General features: G+C 42.3%; 1 protein-coding gene across 4 annotated transcripts in view; it reads right to left on the bottom strand.

The window, feature by feature from the left end:
* The window catches only part of rxraa (retinoid X receptor, alpha a), a 112731-nt gene that overhangs the window by 11223 nt on the left and 80875 nt on the right, over window positions 1-20633 (bottom strand). Inside the window, exons 4-8 of one of the 4 annotated variants that reach the window (XM_008304857.1) lie at window positions 18581-18740; window positions 16299-16478; window positions 10710-10894; window positions 3624-3753; window positions 1501-1633 (exon numbers count right to left, since the gene is read on the bottom strand). In XM_008304857.1, coding sequence (XP_008303079.1) covers window positions 1501-1633; window positions 3624-3753; window positions 10710-10894; window positions 16299-16478; window positions 18581-18740 — 788 coding nt within the window. The remainder of the gene's footprint in view (window positions 1-1500; window positions 1634-3623; window positions 3754-10709; window positions 10895-16298; window positions 16479-18580; window positions 18741-20633) is intronic. The other 3 variants (XM_008304873.1, XM_008304865.1, XM_008304881.1) reach the window with 3 other exon arrangements.

Raw genomic sequence — 20633 nt, 5'->3', positions numbered from 1 at the left:
TATGTTTTTTTCGACCGCCGTCCAGCTCACGTCTATTTAAAAAACAAACGCACACAAGCATGCTCCGAGCCCACATAGGCACCGTTAGATCAGTGGAAAAGTTTACAAGCCTGCAAAGTAATTATATTTAGTACATGGTTTTCATAAAAAGAAAAGCCGCAGAGTAAACACAAGCTGTAATCTAACACCATGCACTCCCACTGTCTGCGCGTGACGTCGCCGGTGGGAGTGTCGGTGCGTGGAGTCGCTCGAACTCCTCACCCCTCTTTGACTCGGTCACACCCTCTCCCCGGCGCTCTTTATTTTCCCTCTCGCTCCGTTTCTTTCTGCCCCCTCGCACTCGCATAGTAAAGTCAATTGTGGCTCTGAGCTCATTCTAATTCAATTTGCTCCGAGGAGAAACAACAGGGCTAAAAAAAAAAAAGAGAGAGAGAGAGAGAGAGAAAAGGACTCAAGTGTTTAAGTTAATCAGTCTCTTCATTTGTATGGGGGAAGAGAGAGAGAGGGGAGTAGATAAAGAAACATTATCAGCTCCCTGTATCTTAATGCTTGCCACGGTTAATGCAGAGATGGAATATGTCCCGTGGCTGGTGGAAGCGCTGATGACGGAGCGTTGAAGCTGGTAATCAGAGGGGCGAGGAGAGCCAAATACTGCAAGTTAAGACTGCTGTTTGTGTGGAGTCTGATGACGGCACCTGTAGCTGCCAACTCCCTGCCAGCTCTGGCGTTGTGCAGCGCACTACAACTGCACTTTTCACCTTTAGGATGAATGAAGACTGCCAGAATTTGTGATGAATAGCACGCATTACAGTTATTATGACATGTATTTTGCTTGCGATACGACGCGAAGCTCTCCAAATTGTGCATCTCAGTTATGCTCAAGTTGCGATGCTGCTGAACACACACCGCAAGCTCGTGTGAGATTTCATGTCTGTCAGGCAGCCCTGCTTCTCTGGAATGTCAATAACAGTCACCGGGGTGGTTATTCTGCACACTCACTGACTTCACTGTGACTGAATTGTGTATGGATTTTTTTCTTCCCTGCCTTTTTTTTTTTTTTTTTTTGACATTTCCTGAGCAGAGTATCTGTGTGACCCCTGATGCTCACAGGTGTACATATTTAATACACTGGAGTCAATCAATAGTTCCTGCGCTGCTTCGCTTGTCATTTCCAGCCTATGTGTCATATTTTACTGAAAGAAACCCAAATGTCACATGCTGTCAAGATAGGAAACCGCTTTTTTTTTTTATTAAAAATGCACATTAAAGTTGTAACTGATGCTTTACTGCTCTTGTCAGCTACCTTTTCCCATCAAATATTGTCACTATTTTTGCTTTATTTTGAATTAAAAAGGAATTTTAAATGACTTAACATGAATAAAAGCATTAGCTACAAGCTGCTTTGAAAGTGGGACCTAAAATGTTATTTATAAAAATGGTATATTAATTCTGGAAGGCACAGCGAAGTGCAAGAAAGTTCAGAAACATGGTAATAATAACCTGTCAAAGATGGCTCCCACTCCGGCGCTGTGGGCGCTGTTGCGGTGGACGTGCAGCCCCGTCGCCAACAGAATCCCGTCTTTAACCGCTATTGAACGGTGCGAAAATGATGCAATGAGGAGTTCATTCCAACCTGGGGACGAGATGAGGAGAGGGGATCGAGGAAAAGTGTGAAAAAAAAAAGAAAAGAAAAAACAGGCAAATCCCAGTACAAAAGTTCACACAGCATTCAAGTAAAATGAAACTGACAACAAAGGGGGAATTCCAATGAATCAATTAAGCTGTGCCGTAAAAGCGTGCAGCTTTCTCAAGCGCAGGCATCAGGTTATTACTAAGACATTTGAATCATGCTTTCTAAAGAGACAAGCGTGTAAAAGGGATGAACTGCGCCTGCCATCACAATAAAGACAACGGGCTTGATGTGCCAAAGCAGGGGCTTGACACAGAGAGCACCGAAGACACAAGACGCTGCTTTTTGAGTGACAGGGTTCCTTTAACTGTTCTGCCTGGCAACACTCGCCTCTTCTCCCCAGAGTTGAGTTGGGTATGAGAGGAGCTGGGATGCTTTTATCTGTGATACAGCAGAACTAAAGCGGTTATTTATAGAAAACCTGAGAGCCGAGAAGAGACGAGCTCTGCAGAATAATGTCTCTCTCTGCTTTGCTGAAGTCTCTCCATCATTGTATGTGCAGAGGATAAGGAAGGATGGGAGGATTTTTTTTTTCCAGGGTAGGGGATGGGTGTGTAATAGCATTTTTTTTTTTTTTCCTGGAGGTGGATTTATAATATAATGGTATAATTTGGAGAGACAGGCAGGCAACAAGGGCAATGTGTTGGGAGAACCCAAAAGACCTCTCCGCATGTGATGTTAGTGAATGTAGCAGAAGAGACAGATGATTCACTCTCTGTTTTACGTCGACGCTTCTGGGATCCTGAGCGGTTAGTTTGCTTTTCCACATACAGCAGATACATACAGTGACTTTAGGTCTGTTTCTTGTCTCAGTCACACGCTATGAGGGTTATTCATGGTTGTGACCGCATTAGTGCGTTCACATTTGGTTTGGCTTGAAGGTTTCTGCTGAGATACAAATAAAAAGCTAACACTAGCATCTGTTACGAAGCCGAAATAGGTTTTTTCCTGTGTGTATCATCACTTAAATTGGCATCCATTTTATCCATAATGAACATTTATTGAAAAATCAACAACCATGACCTCTTATTCTGGTTAGCTGTTGGTTTTTCTTAGTTAAATAATAAGGTGATCTTATTTGTTATTAAAAAAAGCAGCAGATACCATTTTTCTTCTTTTTTTTTTTTTTAACTACATGTTAAATATACCTTCTCCTCACTACCTTAAAGTAAATCTTACAGAAAGTCATTAATAGCCATGTTTCCATACAGTTTTCAAGTGAATTGGAAGCAAAATTTTGAAATAGAAAGTAAACAAAGAAATGCAAATTAGGCTTTTTTCCCCTCCTAATAAACACTTTGGAGCTAATAAACTGTTATCAGAAGGTGCTCGTATAGGCGACGTCATGCATGGGTGTAAAAAAAAGAAAAAAGTTTGCCACTGCCTAAAAAAAGACACAAAGAAGACAAACAAACAAAACTCAATGAGAGAAAAATGGATAGAAGGCTTTAGGAATTGTTTTCAGTTAGGCAACTTGTAATCTATTTGTTCATGTCAGATGGTATTGGCACTGTTCCACGTTGTACAGAGGCAGCAACAACGAAAGAAGAAGAAGCAGCTGATTGGTTATGTGTGCTAAATGTTTGCTTGTCTAAAATCATGTTTTTCTCTGAGCATGATTTTTTATTTTTTGGTGAAATTGGGTATGTGTTTCTTCAAATTTTACCATCTTTATTAACATTTTCTAATGCCATACTTGTAAATATGTATAAATCTGTTATGGAAACATGGCTACTTTGGGCAAACTAACCTGGTTATTCAAATAATGACGGCTAAATTCAAGCATTTTCTGGAATCTGTGTTCATTTGTACACCACAGTTTCAACTCATTTTCTCTCTATTATGCTATAATAAGCACTGTATACAAGCGTCATCATTATGGTAATTATAAATCAGCTTTTTTTGGTTGTTTCATGAAGCTGTGTCGACTGACCTGCTCGTAGAAGGATAACCTGGTCGTCCAGCGGCAGCTCGGAGAAGTGGGGGATCCTCTTGGCCCACTCCACCAGAGTAAAGAGCTGTTTGTCAGCTGCTTGACAGATATTTGTCACTGGGTCATTGGGCTGTGGGAAGAACACAGACAAAACACATTCGGGAGCATTGAGTTATTGCAAGAAAAGAATAGGTGTTAATTTCTTGTTTTGGTCTGCGTGTGTCTTTTGGCCTGGCGTCTGGATACCTGTGAGCCACTAATCACCGCGCATTCACACACAGGAGCACTACCCTGTGAATAATATCCTCTGAAGAGGAGCAAGTAGGAAGACAAAACAAACAGTGATTCCGTCCCAGCTTGTGGAGGAAATACCTGCAGAGAGCTGCCGGTGAAAAAACAACTTTCGCCGAGCGGATTCTTTCTTTGGGGACCTTTTAGCCGAAATACAAATCAGCCTCTTGGACAGCTAAGAGGAGCTCAAGAGGCCCTCGAGAGGTTCTGCTGACACTTTACCAGGGAACAAGTGCTTAAGAGCTCAAAGGGGGACTTTATTACCACACCAGGAGGGGTTTTGTTGAATGTGCAAACTACTGTATGTGCATAATTCACATTTACACACAGCAGTGCTTATAATAATGACTGTGTATGCTGCAGGTCGTGTGACTGGGAAGTCATCGTACAAGAGCTCTTTCACTTCTTTGTCCAGTTAAAAAAAACTAGTTCCTTCATAGTGCTGCATCCGTTTTCCTGTTTCCACATTGTTTTAGGCTTGCATAAGATTTAACACAACATTTTTTTGTGTGTAGAAAAGTTTGTGTAATAACTCAAATATAGCTGTTTTCCATTTTATGCCCCAATTCGGGACGAGGGAAATAAAAAATCCAGGTGAAGCAGGGAAAAAGCTACAATGACTTATTGATTTGACTTCATTAGATCTACTTAAGTCTTGAGGAAAGATGAGCATAAAAGCAAGGGAGGGGGAAAAAAGAGACTGAGGAATAATCTTGCCACTCTGAGAGAGTGATTATGCTTTAAAAAGCCTCTCTCCACTTTGCCTCCTAAATATACCGTTGCTGTGAAAGTACGCTTGATCAAATATTAAAATGTCTTAAATTGCAGAGTTTCGGAACTGAGTCATAAGTCACAAGTTTGCCTCAGTATGGTTAAAAGAAGGAATTAAATTCTGGTGTATGAAATTGCTGCAAAGTATTTCTTCATTTTTGTTCATTTTTTTGTTTTGTTTTTAGGCTACAAAACATCATCCTTGAAAAAATGACATCTTTGTAGTGATCTTTGTGTGTGTAAGTTTGTCCTGTTTAGATGAAAATGACTATTTCTGTTTTGAAGCACCAGCCTAAAGACAAGGACTGCTTCTTCTCAACTGTCCTGATACATCAGACAAGCATTATTCTCTGATCCACAGGGAGTTGTGGTGGAATACTAATGCAATGCATATACAGTATGACTAATTCACTAAAATGTAACTCCATCTGGGCAGCAGGAGAACAAAAAAAATCCCCAACAATCCTGTCAATCATGACGAGTAATTTACCATCATCCCCGGGAGTGCGTACCCTCAATATGCATGTATGTAAACAAAGGCTTTGTGCACACGCTTTTGTGCATAATATCAAATCAAGACAACATCCTTAAATTCTAAGTATCCCTGTGTGAACTCAGACGGGGGGAAAAAAAGTCAGCAACTTCTCCCCAACTTCCTACTTCCAAATCCCACAGATCGATGCTAAAAGCTCTGAGGATCCTGACATCAACTGCAGCTCTCAAGAGAAGATTAGTTCAAGATGAAGGAGAAAACATCTCTCCACTCGCATTCTCTTCTTGTAACACGCAGGCCAAAGACTATCCCATCCTCTCCTCCACATTCCCTCCCTACGGTGTGAAACTCACACTGACTGCAGAGCGTCGCGCATACGCAGTTGAAATATGAAAAACTTAAACCAGACACAAAGCCTACACTGTTTTGAAAACTGAAAGTCGTTTCTTTTCTCTCTTTTTTTTTTTTTCTTCAGGGGGGGAGAAAGAAAAACAGGCATCTTATGAATATTTCAGCATCTGATCTCCGTGGGAGACGTGGACGGTGCGACAGTTTTTCGTGCTTCCTCTCGGAAACACATTATCAGACCCGGCTAATTCATTCTAAAGGGCAGCGCCGGCAAAAACAAAGACAAACAAAAGGGGGGCTTGGAGTGCGCGCCACGGTCGAGCCACCGCTCCTCATAAGAATACAAGTCCCAGGGTTCTCGTTAAACATGGCGAGCCTCATGAATGTTGTATGGCTATCTTAGCCGTGTTTATACTGACCTGGTTTCTTTGCCTCTGTCTGTGGAGATGACAGGGGAGAGGAGCTTACACTTTCCTGAAACAATTCGCGGGCATCACATTACTGTACTTACTGTTCAAGTCACAGAGCAGCATTAGGGATGCTATCGGGCCACGGCGGAGGACCCGCTGTGACCTGTGAGAGAATAACATCAAGCTGCATGTCTGAAATTAGCAAAGTCCATCCGGGAATGTCTCAAATCTCAACTTTAGGGCATACTTCTTTCCACGGAGGTCACAAACTGTGAAGCAAATAGCAAATAGAGGAAGCTCAGACTTCCACTTGAGACAAAAGTTAAAGCTACTGGATTTTAGCCTATTTGAGCAGATTTTTAAAAAAAATGTTTGCCACAAACAAAACTGTCTTTAATCAAAGGGTTTCTCTAACCAGACGTACTTCCACCACCGTGGACGATCATCCCAGCAACTTAGAGAAATGCCAGGCTTGCATACTGTCCTATGAAATTTTCATCACTTGAGGAGGGGAGACGAAAGATTTGCCTTTCAATTTTTCATTATTCTGCTTGAACCAGACTATACTAGCGTGACAACAGAGAGAAAATTGGGTACTCATACAGATCAGTATGAAAATGAATTACTCAAGTGTCCCACTTTTTTAGATTGAGGGAAAAAAAAAAGAAACCGTCCTCGTGTGTTAGCGCGGGGATGAATCATCGTCTAATTATCATCTAAATAACAGCAACAGCTTCCTGCCTTAAGTTGAGGGAAAGATAAGAACCTTTATATAAACCGTTATATAAATTAATGCAAAGACGGTAGAACAGCTACCCAGAAACAACACCAAAAACGAGAAGAAATGCATAAAACAGAAGGAGAAGAAACACCCCCAGGATTAGTGAATGATAGCATCTCCTCTTAAGAGAAGACTTCTCCTTGTCTGACTGGAGGCGTATTACTAACGCCTGTTTAACTCCTGTTCTAGGTCACCATGAGATAAACACACTTATTCAGCTTGGCCAGACCCCGGCCATTAGACAGTGGCGGTGGCCTATTCATGGTGTACACTCATGATCCAGGCCCTGTGATTAATTACAGCACGGGGCAGCGCCTCTCAATGGAGACCTGGCAGGGGGGAAGGCAAGGGGACGGGATTCAGAGAGAAAAGGGGAGTCCTTGTGGTCAGGACGGCCTACATGCCGACACTCTGCCAACATTGCGGGCTCCGCTTCAATTAAAGGGTCAGCTTTCCCCAAATTGACATAAAGAAGAATGAAGAAAAATATTAAATAAAAATAAATCAACACCTTCTTCCTCTTAGTGTTTAGCCATGTCAAGAGTTCTGGTTTTAGCAGCCCAACTTTAAGGCCTTTCAAGATTTAGTTCTTCTGCCCTTGCTTCTAAATTAGGACTCCCCATCATAGCTGCTAATAATTCTCTGCTGTTGGCAGACAAACTGCCAGATACAAGGCATCGCCAGCCGCCTCCTCCCACCTGGCAGGAGTGGACATCGGCAGAAAGGCAACAGGGACGACAGCCAACTGAGCCTGTTCGAACACATGTACTAATATTGGGAATCGAACCCTCAGTCATTGCTGTGGATGGGAGTTGGAAACTAAAACCTGCATCTCATCTGTTGAAATCTTCGACTAGAGTACAGCGGAGGTGATCGGGGCTTTGTTAGTCAAGGGTTTAATTGAAGATATTCGCATCTAAAAGCTTGAGTGTGTATTGGGGTGGCAGCCAAAGATCTCTGGTAGAAAGAAACCCAAACTAGTGTGACACATTAAAGGAAAAACCTAAACTCTTGACCTCTACGGTGGAACATCGGGTAGCTCCACCACTATGATCAAAACACCAAATGTGGGAATATTTTTTGGAAGATGTTCTGCGCCTTCAGTGAAGTTTCTGAGACTTGGAGATTCAATGTCAAGGCAAATTGAAGCCGTTCCAGCAGCGTCTGGTGGCCCAACATCAGAACAACCAAAAGGAATTATTCAATTTTCAACTTTCCAACAGTCCTTGAACAAGGAATTTTTGACGTGTCAGAAAACCCAATCTAAGCTTCATATCGGAATATTTCATGAACATGTCTCATACAAAAACTCACAATTAACAAAGAAACCACAAATGACTCGGCTTGAACCAACAGATGCAAAAATTCAGGGACTTTTTAGCAAACCTGGGTTGAACTGCAGGCCGTGTTTGCACAGAGCAGATATGAGACAAATACGGAAACAAATCAAAAAGTAAAATATCCATTTTCCTTTTTACTGTATTGGTAACACCTGTACGTACTTGTAAAAATGTTGTGCATGTTAGTTCCATTTTTTGCAAATTTGTATTATAGCATTACATAACAAACAATCAAAGAAATTCAACTGCTACACAGAGGACATTTACTTCTAGTCATGGTTGTGGTTGTTTCCACAGAGATGCAGGACTTCACATTGCATATAAGAAAATGTCCCCACAATGAGTAAACTGTGACAGGGGCAAAAAAAACATCCAGAAACTGCTTCGGGTTCAAAAGGTTAAAAATAAATGTGAGTTTGGTAAATTGACTTTCTAACTATAGAAACCCAACAGTCCTCGAGGCAACATCCAGTCAAAAGCACAGCAAGTAACGTTCAAGTTGGGGGTGAGTTATGTGCCGGATTGTTACTTAGCTCTTCTGAGCAGAAACATCTTGTAATTTCCCCCGGCTGCATGGCAATGATCAAGAAGCATGTATTTTTTTCTTTGTGGATGCTTGGTAACAAAAACAAACAAAACTAAACTGTGGTATGGTCGAAGCAGAATTTAAAAAAAAAAAAGAATTGGGATCAAGATAGTTGAGTGCTTTTTTTTTGCTCTTATTTATGCCACTATAATTACCATATCATAATATTGCAGATGTATGTTAAATTGCATAATCATTCCATTCAGATTGCATTCACAGTTGCTAAACAATACGTTTCTCAGCTCGGTACAGTCTGTTTTCGTGTCTTGTGATGTCCTTCTAAAGCCCTTCTCTTGATTTTTGGGAGGGCTGCAGGTATCGAGGGACCCACCGAGGCTGAGCCCAAAGACATTCAGTGCATTAGTGCGTCTGAGCTGCCAGCCGCTCCCTCATGAATCCCCACACCTTCTCCCTCTCCTAATGTCAGTGCTCATCTCTTACATTTCCATCTGCACCCCCCGCCCCAACCCCCAAAATAGCTACAATTTACTCACATAACAGTCTTCGCATTTCTACCTTTACTTCACAGGACATTTTTCCCGGATGAATCCCAGAAGAAGCCCTCCCTCTCCCACAGTCTCACCCCTCAGTCTATCCCTTTCCCTTCCCCCTCTGCCTCCTTTGGTAGGCCGCCGCACAGCTCCCCTGTTTCCCGTCTTCCAGCAGAATTCCTGAGAAAGCTGAGGCTTTGTGGGATGCTTTCAGGAACAGTCTGTCTGTTGCATTATTCATCACCCTTAGTCTCCTCCGTGTCAAAGACAGCCCACAGTGCCCAGCTGATACTGAGGGGATAGATGAGGGAGCTCACAGCTGAGCGGAGGAGCTGATAGGAGGTGAACAGGTAAACCAGCACAGTCCCCTCCAAAGGGACCGAAAAAGAGAGGACAAACACTGCTCACATCTGATATTCACTAACATCCCTACTCAGCTGCCAGCATGGTGTCAGCTTTAAACTCTACAACAAAAACCACCAGCGGCTTTATAAGGCAGGAAACTAAAAAAAAAAAATAAAATCTAATACATTTAAAACATTCTGACAGTGAAAAACGACAAAGGTAAGCATACTCCGACATGTCCACATGCAGACAAATCTGACTTGACTTACGTGTGTGCTGTTTCTGGACTGCACATCAACCCGAAAAACGAGATAAAGCAGCTACTCGCAGATGGAAGACATTAAAGCAACTTGTGGACAATGGTGGAAGAGCTCCAGTGAGATTTTGGAAAGCAGAAAACTCCTAAATATAAGTCATAAGCGATAAATCAGAAAAACATTTAGTTTCTAAGTTTTTGGCAGTAATCGTTGGATGCAGTCAAAGCTTGATTGATGGCTGCTGACAAAAAGTCTTAAATCATTACACATTAGTACAAAATAATGCATTGTTATTCCACGCTAACTGCAAACGATTAGATTTTAAATTAGAATTTAATACGTATATGGGAATATTTGTAACATGCCAGCAATTAAACATCTACGTATCTGTCAGCGGTAACTCAGTGACACATGGGAAAACTTGAAATTCCCACATCTAGGAGAGGAGAGAAAGAACCCCCTTTGTCAGGACACTTAGGAGATTATTATTGTGCCTATACAAGCTAATTTCAGTCAATCTCGAGAGTTAAGTGGAAAACACAAAGCGGAGCTACTGATGCACTCATTGGTGCCTATTTGCACTTGAATAGACGTCGCCGTACTCGTTTTAATAAGATCTACTTTCACAGCAACCGACACTGTTTGAGGTATTAATGAGCTCCTTACTGTGAGAAAATCAGAAATTAGTATTGAAGGGGAAATGGTGTAAAAGGGTAAGAATGGAGAGCAATAACCATTTTGTCTGATGTAGGAGTAAAACTAGAGAAGACGTACTCTCCAAGTAGCCGCGGGGTAAATCTAAAGAAATCACTCACTGTGTGTGCGCGCGCTTCTCTGAGCATGAATACTGTATATGGACAAAGTGATGACTTGTTGCAGGATGTGAGCGGTTGTCAGAGAATGCATATATATACGTATATATATATATATATTTTTTTTTTTCTCTTTTTTTTCTTTTAAAAAGCAAACTCACCGAGTTGGACGGCACACCAAGGTTGGTCTCGATGTAGGTCTCGGTTTTGGGTTCCACCGCCTGCTCAGCTTCCAGGATCTTCTCCACGGGCATGTCCTCGTTGGCGCAGCTGGTGGACTCCACCTCGTTCTCATTTTTGTCCTTGGCTCGCTGGCGCTCCTCCTGAACGGCTGCATGTAACAAAACTGGTTCCGGTCACTACTGCTGTTTTACAATGTCAGCATGTGTTCAAGTGCGCATGTGTGTTACAACTACAGAGTCAGTCTACGTGGTGTGAGTGCTAAGCAAGCCTTTGGATAAAGTTAAAAAATAATTACAGTGGGCAGGTCACTTCAGCAAAAAAGATGAGGCCCAACACTAAAGCTGACATGTGGCCGGTAAAGAATAATCTATTAGCTAAAGAGTCTGATTGCTCAACTCACTTCCATAACTGAAGCTTTCCTTAGACTAAAACCTTGAATCTTTGTTGATTTTGTGAAAACAAACTGTTCCTACTCTGGTACACATCAGCAGTAAAGTGAATACACAGTATTCTGCACAAAGAGCATGCATGTGCTTGTTTGAGTGTCTGTTTTGGCGTTCGACATTAAGTGTGTCTGCGACTGCTGAATAGTGCATGTCTGTGTATGTATTATGCCAGTAAACACATCCGAGACAGTTCAATCATCAATAATTGCTTGGACAATGTGGAGGGAATATATAAGGACCTCAGACCTGCATTATGTACAACGGAGCAGTGTGGAGATGCTCAAGGACTTCTTCCACTTTCCTTATCAAAGCGATGTGCTTTTCATGTAGTGCTCAATGACAAACAGCCAGCTCCTTTTAAACACAAATCATTTATGGACACATAAATAATGTATGGCCTGTCACCCCTTCGTTACGCCATGAATGGAAGCTAGAACATCTTCACTCACAAAGCCTCGACACAAATCAACGAAGACTCCATCGCGTACAGAAAGAGACTTGAGGACAACCGTGTTGGTTCTGTCGTCTGATTGGCTTGGCGAGCAGATGCAGGAAATGGCTTGTGTGCTGAGCAGACGCCGAGCCTCGGTGCGGCCAAGGCAAGAGAAACCGCACCTCCGCCCTCGAGTGAGAATGAAAAAGACGCATGTGTGTGTGTTTTGTCTTTTCAAAAGGCTGTAATTTACTTAATTCAAGACACCACAGAAAAAAAGTACTGTGGCTTTTTATAAGTTTTCCCCCTTCCAAGCGTGGATTAATAAAAAAAAGTTTTTTGACATAATGTGTCGAGTGATAAAAGGCTTTTGGAAATTCAAAAGTCAGCATGCAGGTTTATATGCACACCTAGAGAGCTGCCTCACATACATATCACACACACACACTCTGGGTTTGCAGGATGATCTGTCTTCTTAAGTTTCCCCCTACTCTGGTTTCTATTCCAAGTCCTGAATCGGAGAGGCCGTGGTCTTGTCGTGGGGGAAAGGGAAGCAGGGGTTGTTAGAGGAGGAGAGGGAAAGGGGCCCCACTTTAGAGGAACTGCTGTCTGGTGGTGGAGGTCAGCCCAAGGGTAGAATACTTGTGTTGGAGTCAGGGAGAGGTGAGGAGGGCTGAAATCATGTTAGCTTTATTCTCCCCCCACCTCTCTCTCCCCCACCCCCCTTCCTCCTCTCCTCTCCTGACTGGGAGAGCATAAATTCATTTAATCCTGTTTTTCTGTGGATTCGCTTAGCCTTTTGGGCTACTGCTGCCTTGTTCTCTAACCACAGCCCTCGGGGTGCAGGGGGAGGCTTAGGCAGCACTGTGAGTGAGGCAAAAGGCAGTAAATGATAATATCCTTGAAAGGAGTAAAGAGCCCAACAATGACATAAATAAAAGCAATGGAAGGGGAGGGGAGGGAAGGCCAAGTAAAGGTCAAGAAAAGTCTCCAAAATGTATTAATCAAAAACAACAAACAGTCAGTGTTCGACAGGGAGGCTACATCCAACACACCTGCATCTTCGCATCCTTGGTTTTCTGCGCTCCTCCGAGCTGTGGTTACCTTAACGGTGAAAGGCAGGGATTGATTGGTTCAATGTGTGAAGGAGTGTTTAACAGCATTGCTGAGAGTGCTAATATTTTTAACACCTTCATGGAGTGTTAAAAATCACACCTCACTGGCTGTTTTTCTTCCCCTCGCACAACAAAACTCTTCCTGTTCTCAACCACGCTGTAATCACTTCCTGAAGGCGCTCCACTGTACCACTGCACGGTGAATCGCTGAGGATATCTGGTGGCTCAACACTTATTCAGGGACGCTCTGCTCTAGAGTCACTCTCCTTGACTGAAAGAATATGAAGAGGATGCAAACTATCGAGCACTCCATTAGAAGGGAATGTCTGTGTGAAAATGTTTTTTTTTTTTTTTACATGGAGTAATGTGTCTTAGTGTTCGGCACTTAAGATGCCTCATGAAAACATTTGACTTGGACGGCCATTATATGTGTTGTGCATCATTGTGTCAGCAACATTCATTTGTGACAATAGTGATGTATTCCAAGGGCATAGATAATACATCATTTTCTAGATGAAAATAAACAGGAATTTGGGGGCATAAAGCACAACAATGAGGGAAAAAAATACCATCATCACCCTTTTCAGTTGCTGAAGATGGTACAGTATCATGGAAAAAGCTTCCACCACAGCAACAAGTGTTCGCCCTGCATCTGCAAAGTGTCTGACAGGCAGAAATTTGACAGCAAAGCACTGTTTCCAAACGCGTCGTCCAAGCTCTTCTTCAGCAGAAGCAAAAAGAACCTGGCAAATGTGAGGACTAAAAATGCAACAATTGGCCAAGGACGCCATGTGCAGCAGAAGAAAGACGCATCACGCTGACTTTCCTTCAAACAAGGATGATGCAGTGCCTTGACGTGCACTGGTTCACCTTACAGTCCAGATAAGTCTGGTTAAAAGAGGCTTTTTCAAAGAAACGCAATCAAAAAACAGTTGGTCCGATGTGGGAACAAATCCTAGCGTGGTGGGAGATGGTTGGGGATTTTTTAAAGAATTTTTTGTGTGACTCACTGAATGGTCAGAAAGCATTCTGTGGTATGACAATGACCCCATGCATACAGACAGAGTCATAAACAACTATCTTCTTCGCCAAGTAGAAAAAGGAGTCCAGCTACAGATGGTATGGCCCCCGCAGAGTCTTGATCTCAACGTCATTGAGACTGTCTGGGATTACATGAGGAGGCAGAAGACAATGAGTCAGCCTAAATCCACCAGTGCACCATGGAAAACCAAATATTAACTGAATTAGTTTTGTTTGCCTGTTTGAATACTATTAACGGTATTATTTGAAAAATCCTCAGTTTACAGCATTCTTCCAAATATTCCTTAAACATTTGCACAGCACTGCGCATTGTGTCCTGTTTTCTTGAAGGTGCATTTGTTTTCTGTGCTTGCTTTAGTGTCTTACAGACTTGTCATGAAGTTTGGGGTATTGTCAGTAATGACTCAGTGGAGCAGCACAATTCAGGTGTCAAGAAAGACGGGGATCTGTACCAAAAGCACCAATTCCCCCCTCAGTGCTGCAGTCACATATAGGAAAAAAGAACTCGGTCGACCTCGGACAACTTTCCTGGAGTGTGCAGAGGCGTAAATGCCTCACATATGAGCAAAGCCTCGGAGATTGTTAACAGATGTGAGTGATGGGCATGTGATGATGTCCCTCTGTACTGCGACCATGTGATTATTTCCACAGGATAAAGAATATTTGATCGTTACACTAGAGAGGGAAATAACAAATTACTTTGGCGAGTCGCATAGTTTCAATTCAGAATAGAAGTACATTCACTTTTTTATCTGAGTTATAGCAACTTAAACTCAATTTTGTACTCACATATTTTTGCCAGTAAATTAACATTTTTGGTATATTTGTTAAGGCTACGTATGCTAAGCTAACTAATCTGTAGTTATGTTGAATAATCCCATCATAAAGTGTTCACCAGCTGGTCTCTGCTGATGTTCTATGATTAACTAACTTTGCATATATCAGCTGTTCAATGACTTAATCTCTTCACTGTACCTGAAAAGAGGAAGTTATGTGGACATTTTGCCAGTGTCGCAGTGGAACCTGGTAGGATTTTTGTCTGAGATGGACATTGTTAAAACTTAATCATGTCGACGTTATTGTGATGCGTTTTATAATCTCCAGCCTCTATGACAGGGGAAATAGTTGCTCCCACCTGATGATGCACAGAGATGAAAGTTTGGCTGTTGCATCCTGAATAAATCTTCTCAAACTAATGGTGAACTGAAGCCCCTGCTGTCCACTTGACTCTCAAAATCACTAATTACACATTGGAGTCGATGGCTAAACATGCAGTGTTTGTTGTCAGTAAGCTGCACAAAGTGGCATCAGGATGTAATAAAGAGCTGATAAATGGCAAATGTATTCAGCTACCGTAAAAATGACAGAAATCCCCCTCATGTGTATGCGACGATTGCCTGTTTCAGTTTGATACTAACTGTCTAACCATGATTGTTAAGAAAATAATAACCCCTGAACTAGGTCTGATTAACAAGCTGTGTATGTGGCCTCACCATGTCGATGATTAAATCCTCGTATCTTTCTGGAGAAAGGCAGGAGAACGACGTGCATGCCGTCAGTAGCATATAATTTGAGGAATGTGGTGCAAATTTTTTACTGTGCCGTGCAATTACAAGACATTATCCAATTTGAGTACTTTGATTGAATTCTGTGCGTCGAGTATCTTGCAACACAAGCACACAAACCACCTCGTGTCTTGCCCGTGTGTTTTTGTGAAAACAAGCCTGTTCACAAGAACTAGGTGGTGTTCCACACAACCTCTAAGTTTATATAAATCATTAGGAGCACAAGACGAGCGCAAACGACGACTTCCAGAGGTTCACACAGCTCCGTTGTTGTGTTTTTATTTTTTATTCGGTCTATATCGGTGAAGTCTCAGAGGACCGCCTGTTCTCACAAACCCTCACTCTGCTTCCACGCACAACAACGCTGGGTCCATGGCACTGCAACAGCTGAATGCATTAGACCTCAAAAAGTAGGGCTGGTAGCAGAAAAGTGTAAGTGAGAAGAACTTCAGTGAATGTTATGTGTGTTGACATTTATTTAGCCTCTGCAACAGTTGAAAGCTGCAGTTCAAATCAAACTACACAATTTATATCATTCATGTCAAGGCAAAGTGGAAGGTTTGCACCAAAAAGCAAGCGTCATATTCTGCTGTGATCCTTAAAAATCCTTGTATTGACTTCTACTGTGCTTTACAAACTCCAACATCTGCCATTAAAGAACCCGAGCAGTCAGAGTGAGTATATTGGCATCTGTACAGGGTGTCAGCAGTTTAAGAGCACACCAAATTCAGATTAGTTGGAAGCACACTGCCAAATAAAGTCAATCTGGAGTCTCGTGTGTGAGCTAACTCTACGTGTTTCTTGCTGCAAAAAATACCAAAAATATACATCTGCAGGCTGTGCTACACTGCTACCAATTTCCAAAAATAGAGCCCTTATCTTGGTTTGAAACGTGTGTTTATGTGGATTAGTACAGATTTAAGGGAATGGGTAAGTGGGACTTTATCCTCAACGGTATGTGCTGTACCTTCTCTCTTCATGCCCATGGCTAAACACTTCTGGTAGCGACAGTACTGACAGCGGTTCCTCTGGCGTTTATCAATCACACAGTCCTTGTTGTCGCGACAGGTGTAGGTCAGGTCTTTGCGGACGGTCCTTTTGAAGAAACCTTTGCAGCCCTCACAGCTGTACACCCCATAGTGTTTACCTGAGGAAAGGGAATGTATAATATTAGTATAAAGTCAACCGTAAGCTGTAATTTCCCTTTACAGTGTTTGTTCCTTTTTTTTTCTTTTGCTTGACAAATGTGGTCATCTAGTTGGGGACAGCGAGAGACACATTTACTTGCTATTTCTCCACTGTGACTACGTATTAATTTATCTTCAATGCCGTGACTACGACAAGAGTAACACAATCAAGGAATGCACTGTAACTTCATTAGCAGGTATTCCCACTGAGATCACAGTGTCCTAATGTGCAACCACACAAACTGCTTACTGGAACTAACGGTTGAGGGAACAAACGAGCAATTATGATCAAAGACCTATGAAAGTGAACAGAATGCGTGTTGCGCTGAAGGAAAAACAGAAGAGGGGCCTACTGCAAGCAAGCTGTAGGAGGCCCTGTGGATCTGCGTTACAGTACCGTTCTCAAATCATGTTGTCCATCCGCTGTTTTCTAACCGCTCTTTCTTGTTATTTATGACGGATGGAGTCCAATTTGCATTCTCCACTGTTGCTCAAACTGTTTCTTTGTTAGCTCTCTGCTGGTCAGACCACCAGAGAAGATAAATAAAGCCTCCGAGCACATCTAAATGAAGCATGACTTGCTATTAAACATTGTTTTGATTTTCCCCCTTGGGTGCATGCAGAACTGATGACGCAGGATGACAGTAACACTGTCCAATGAATTAGATATCCACCTTCATCCCGGGGCTAGAAACATTTCATGGTTATCCCAAAAAAAAACATTTAAACACGGGGTTATTTGTTGGCTGTGTGAAAGAAAATTATTTAGGAGCACTCTGCATAATAAAGACAACATTGTGAGTCATTTCCCTGGGCTAACAGTTAACCGTGGGTAAAATGTTCTTGTGGTTTCAGTGGTTAAGCTAGTTAGACGATAGGCCATGAATAAGCGAGTTCTGGAGCGAGCATGTGGTCTGTAAAAGGCCAAAAACTGTTGGGGAATCAACAGTGATGGCATTTTCTGCATTTTTAGACACTACAGAGCTATGTGAGAAAGTTTGAACTTTACAAAAGTCTTCCCATTGTTAGAAATGCTTGTGTATTTAGGACTGATTACATCTCTCAGGCGTTGCATTGAGCAGTACAGAGTCATAAACTTTGAACTAAAGTTGGGTAAAAAAAAAAATCTCAAAAGGCTAAAAATTTCATGACTATAATATCACAGTAACACGATTAAGTTTCTTTGTGAGAAGGCAAACCCATAAACACTGCGGAGTGTATCTTTATATCTCCAGCTGAAGCAGATTTGTGTCAACTTTCACGATTGCTCTGTAACAAAGCTCTTTGTTAAACTCCGGGCTTCTTAAGTGGGCTTCTCTCACAATCTGCTTCCAGTCTTCACGTTGCCAACTGTTTCACGGTAGGGATGCTGTGATATGAGTGATGGGCTGTGCATGGTTTCCCTCAGACACAGCACTATTTCAGGAGAAGCCGAATTGAGGTTTGGTTTCATCCGACCGTACCATATTTTGCCTGGTGATTTCAGCTGCTTTCATGTGCCTTTACGCTGCTGCCCTCATATGCTTTTCCTCAGGAGTGGCTTCTTTCTGGCCTCGCTGCCATTTAGCCCAGATTTGTGAAGAATTCCAGTGACTGTTGTCCTTCCAGGAAGTTCTCCCGCTGCAAGATGCTGCAGTGTGTAGTTCTGCCAGAACGGTCCGCGGGGCTGTTCTCTGACCAAAGTTCATCTTTGGATCTTCTTTGGAGGTTTCTCAGTGTGGTCAAAGCGCAGGCTTGAGCAAGATGCTGGGTAGTCCGGCTTTCTTTTAATTTGGAAATAATGTCTTGTGTAATCCCAGCTGTTGAGAAATTATTTTTATACACTTGCCCAGATCAATAGCTGTCCACAATTCTGCACTGCATTGAAGTTCCCTGAACTTTCTGGTTAGGTTAGGGTTTGACTCATGTACACGTATAAATAGTCATCTCCTTAATTTACCCTTAGTCATTACAGCTTTTCAAAAAGATATTACAAAAAAGTTTGACATTAAATTAGACTTCAGAGCTTTTGATTGTGCAATGCTTCTGTTGCAGGCATTCATCTCAGTCGGATGTCACTCACCTGAGGAGCGGTCGCCGCAGATGGCGCAGATGTGTTTGGTGAGTGACAGGGCCGTGCCTGAGGGCTGGGCGGGCACCTTCATCACGCCGTTGAGGCCCAGCGGGGGCTTAATGTCCTCCGTACTGCTGACCGAGTTCATCGGAGAGTTCAGCTGGAACATCAACACACACAAACACACACGCCGACAGGTCACAAAGCAGCCCCCCTGAACTCAAAACCAGCAACATCACACAGTCCATCGCACAAGCCCTATCACATAACTTAGCGAGCGCGCCATAGTTAGCTGATGACATTAAGTATTGAATGAGGGCCAGGTCTGCTAAGGAGAGGGGAGGTTTGGTTACATATACAAACAGGGACATTAAATCTGAGTGGAGTTATGTCATGCAGAGAGTTCTGAACAATTTGCTTAATGCACAAAGTGAAAAGGATATTATGACTACTGATACTCAATGCAGATGGTCAGCAGTCCTAGCAGCACCTCCTTGGCTCTCTTTCATTGCTCCCTCTGTCTCTCTCCTCCCTCCTGTTCCCCTCTGTTTCAGATCTAAATCTGGCACAGCGGGATCCTGCACCACTCAACCCCAGGAACTCTTTTATTCATGCTCTCAACAAGCCCCGCTGGCTCCAAAATGTTCAGCGCTAGCATAACTCCACTGCAAAATTTAACAGTACAGCGGAATAAAGAGACAGCATTTGTTTTAGTAGCAGTGCAACTGCAGCCTAAAGTCTAACTTCAATTGCCGCCTGCCTTTTTCCCCTGAAAAAAGAGCTTTGATAAAATTCATCCCAAAGTGACCTCTGTTCGCCTTCTACAAAAAAAAAAAAAAGAAAGAAAAAGTGAAGAGCAAAAGGAGGCTAATTATTATAACTAGCTACATGCTGTTTCCAGAAGAGATAAACGTTGCGGGGCAGGATATAAATCATCCTAGAACACTAAATGCACTGGATGGAACAGAGGCAAGCTAACCATTAGCAGCACCTCCTGAAAAACAGTCAAAGTAGAAGCACTCGTCTGCTTGGCTACGCTGAGACTACAATGGCTTCACACTGGGGGGAAGAAAAAGGGGGAAAATACTGAATATATTCAGACAAGTGGATCCCCCACCAACACACCAGCCACAGAGGGATGAGAAGCAGAACAGCAAAGGCAGAGCAGCCGCATGGGCTCATATAGCCAGACATAGTTTTATTAAGTTACCACATGTGAGGAATGTCTGATGGCACAAACAATTCTTGGCTCGACATTGTAGAGGAGAAACCCTGTCTCTGTCTGCTGGGATTGGGCAACACACAAGAACCATTTCCTTCTCATAATGTCAAGACAAACATGTTTTGTCATACTAAAACACATCCTAAGCCGTGTTTACAGTCGCCTGACAGGGTAATAGTTTAGGAGATGTTTCGTCTAATGTGTAATGAGACATCACAAAATAGATGGTGTAAACACTAACAGACGCGGACAAAGACGTGAAGCAATTACAGCGCTGCAAAATGTAGCAATACCCATCAGCTGGCGAACAGAACTTAATTAATTGCTTCGGTTATTTATCGAGTGAAAACGCCTTGGACGCTGGGAAATCAGGATGGGTATTTTGCGCTATTTACTGACTTTCGACGCAATAAATGAATAAAAAAAAGTATCAATATAATAATTAGTAGTACAAATAATCTCAAAAGTAAATTTGTGAGCACATTTTAATGTGTGTCAGACAATATAAGAGAAAGTAAAGGATGACATCACTTCCCATAATGCACTTGAACAGCGTTTTTCATTAGACCGTTCAGCGAGTTAACCAAGTTCCTCCAAAGCAACAGAGAAACTACTGTTTTCACGAGCTGTGTACTGTAAACATGAAGCTGATTTGATCCACAAAAGCACATTTATGTGTGATTAAAGCTGCAGTGATTACTTGATTAATCGTTTAGCTGTCCATTATTTAATTAATCGACAGCTATTTCAATAATTGTTTACTGTAAATTCCGGACTATAAGCTTCTACTTTTTTCACACACTTTGAACACTGCGGCTTAAACAATGATGCGGCTAATTT

This window comes from Stegastes partitus, unplaced genomic scaffold (assembly GCF_000690725.1).
Source record: "Stegastes partitus isolate 25-593 unplaced genomic scaffold, Stegastes_partitus-1.0.2 Scaffold42, whole genome shotgun sequence".
Taxonomy (NCBI): Eukaryota; Metazoa; Chordata; class Actinopteri; family Pomacentridae; genus Stegastes; species Stegastes partitus.
The sequence above is the reverse complement of the archived record's forward strand: the minus strand, read 5'-3'. Positions and strand labels throughout refer to the sequence as shown.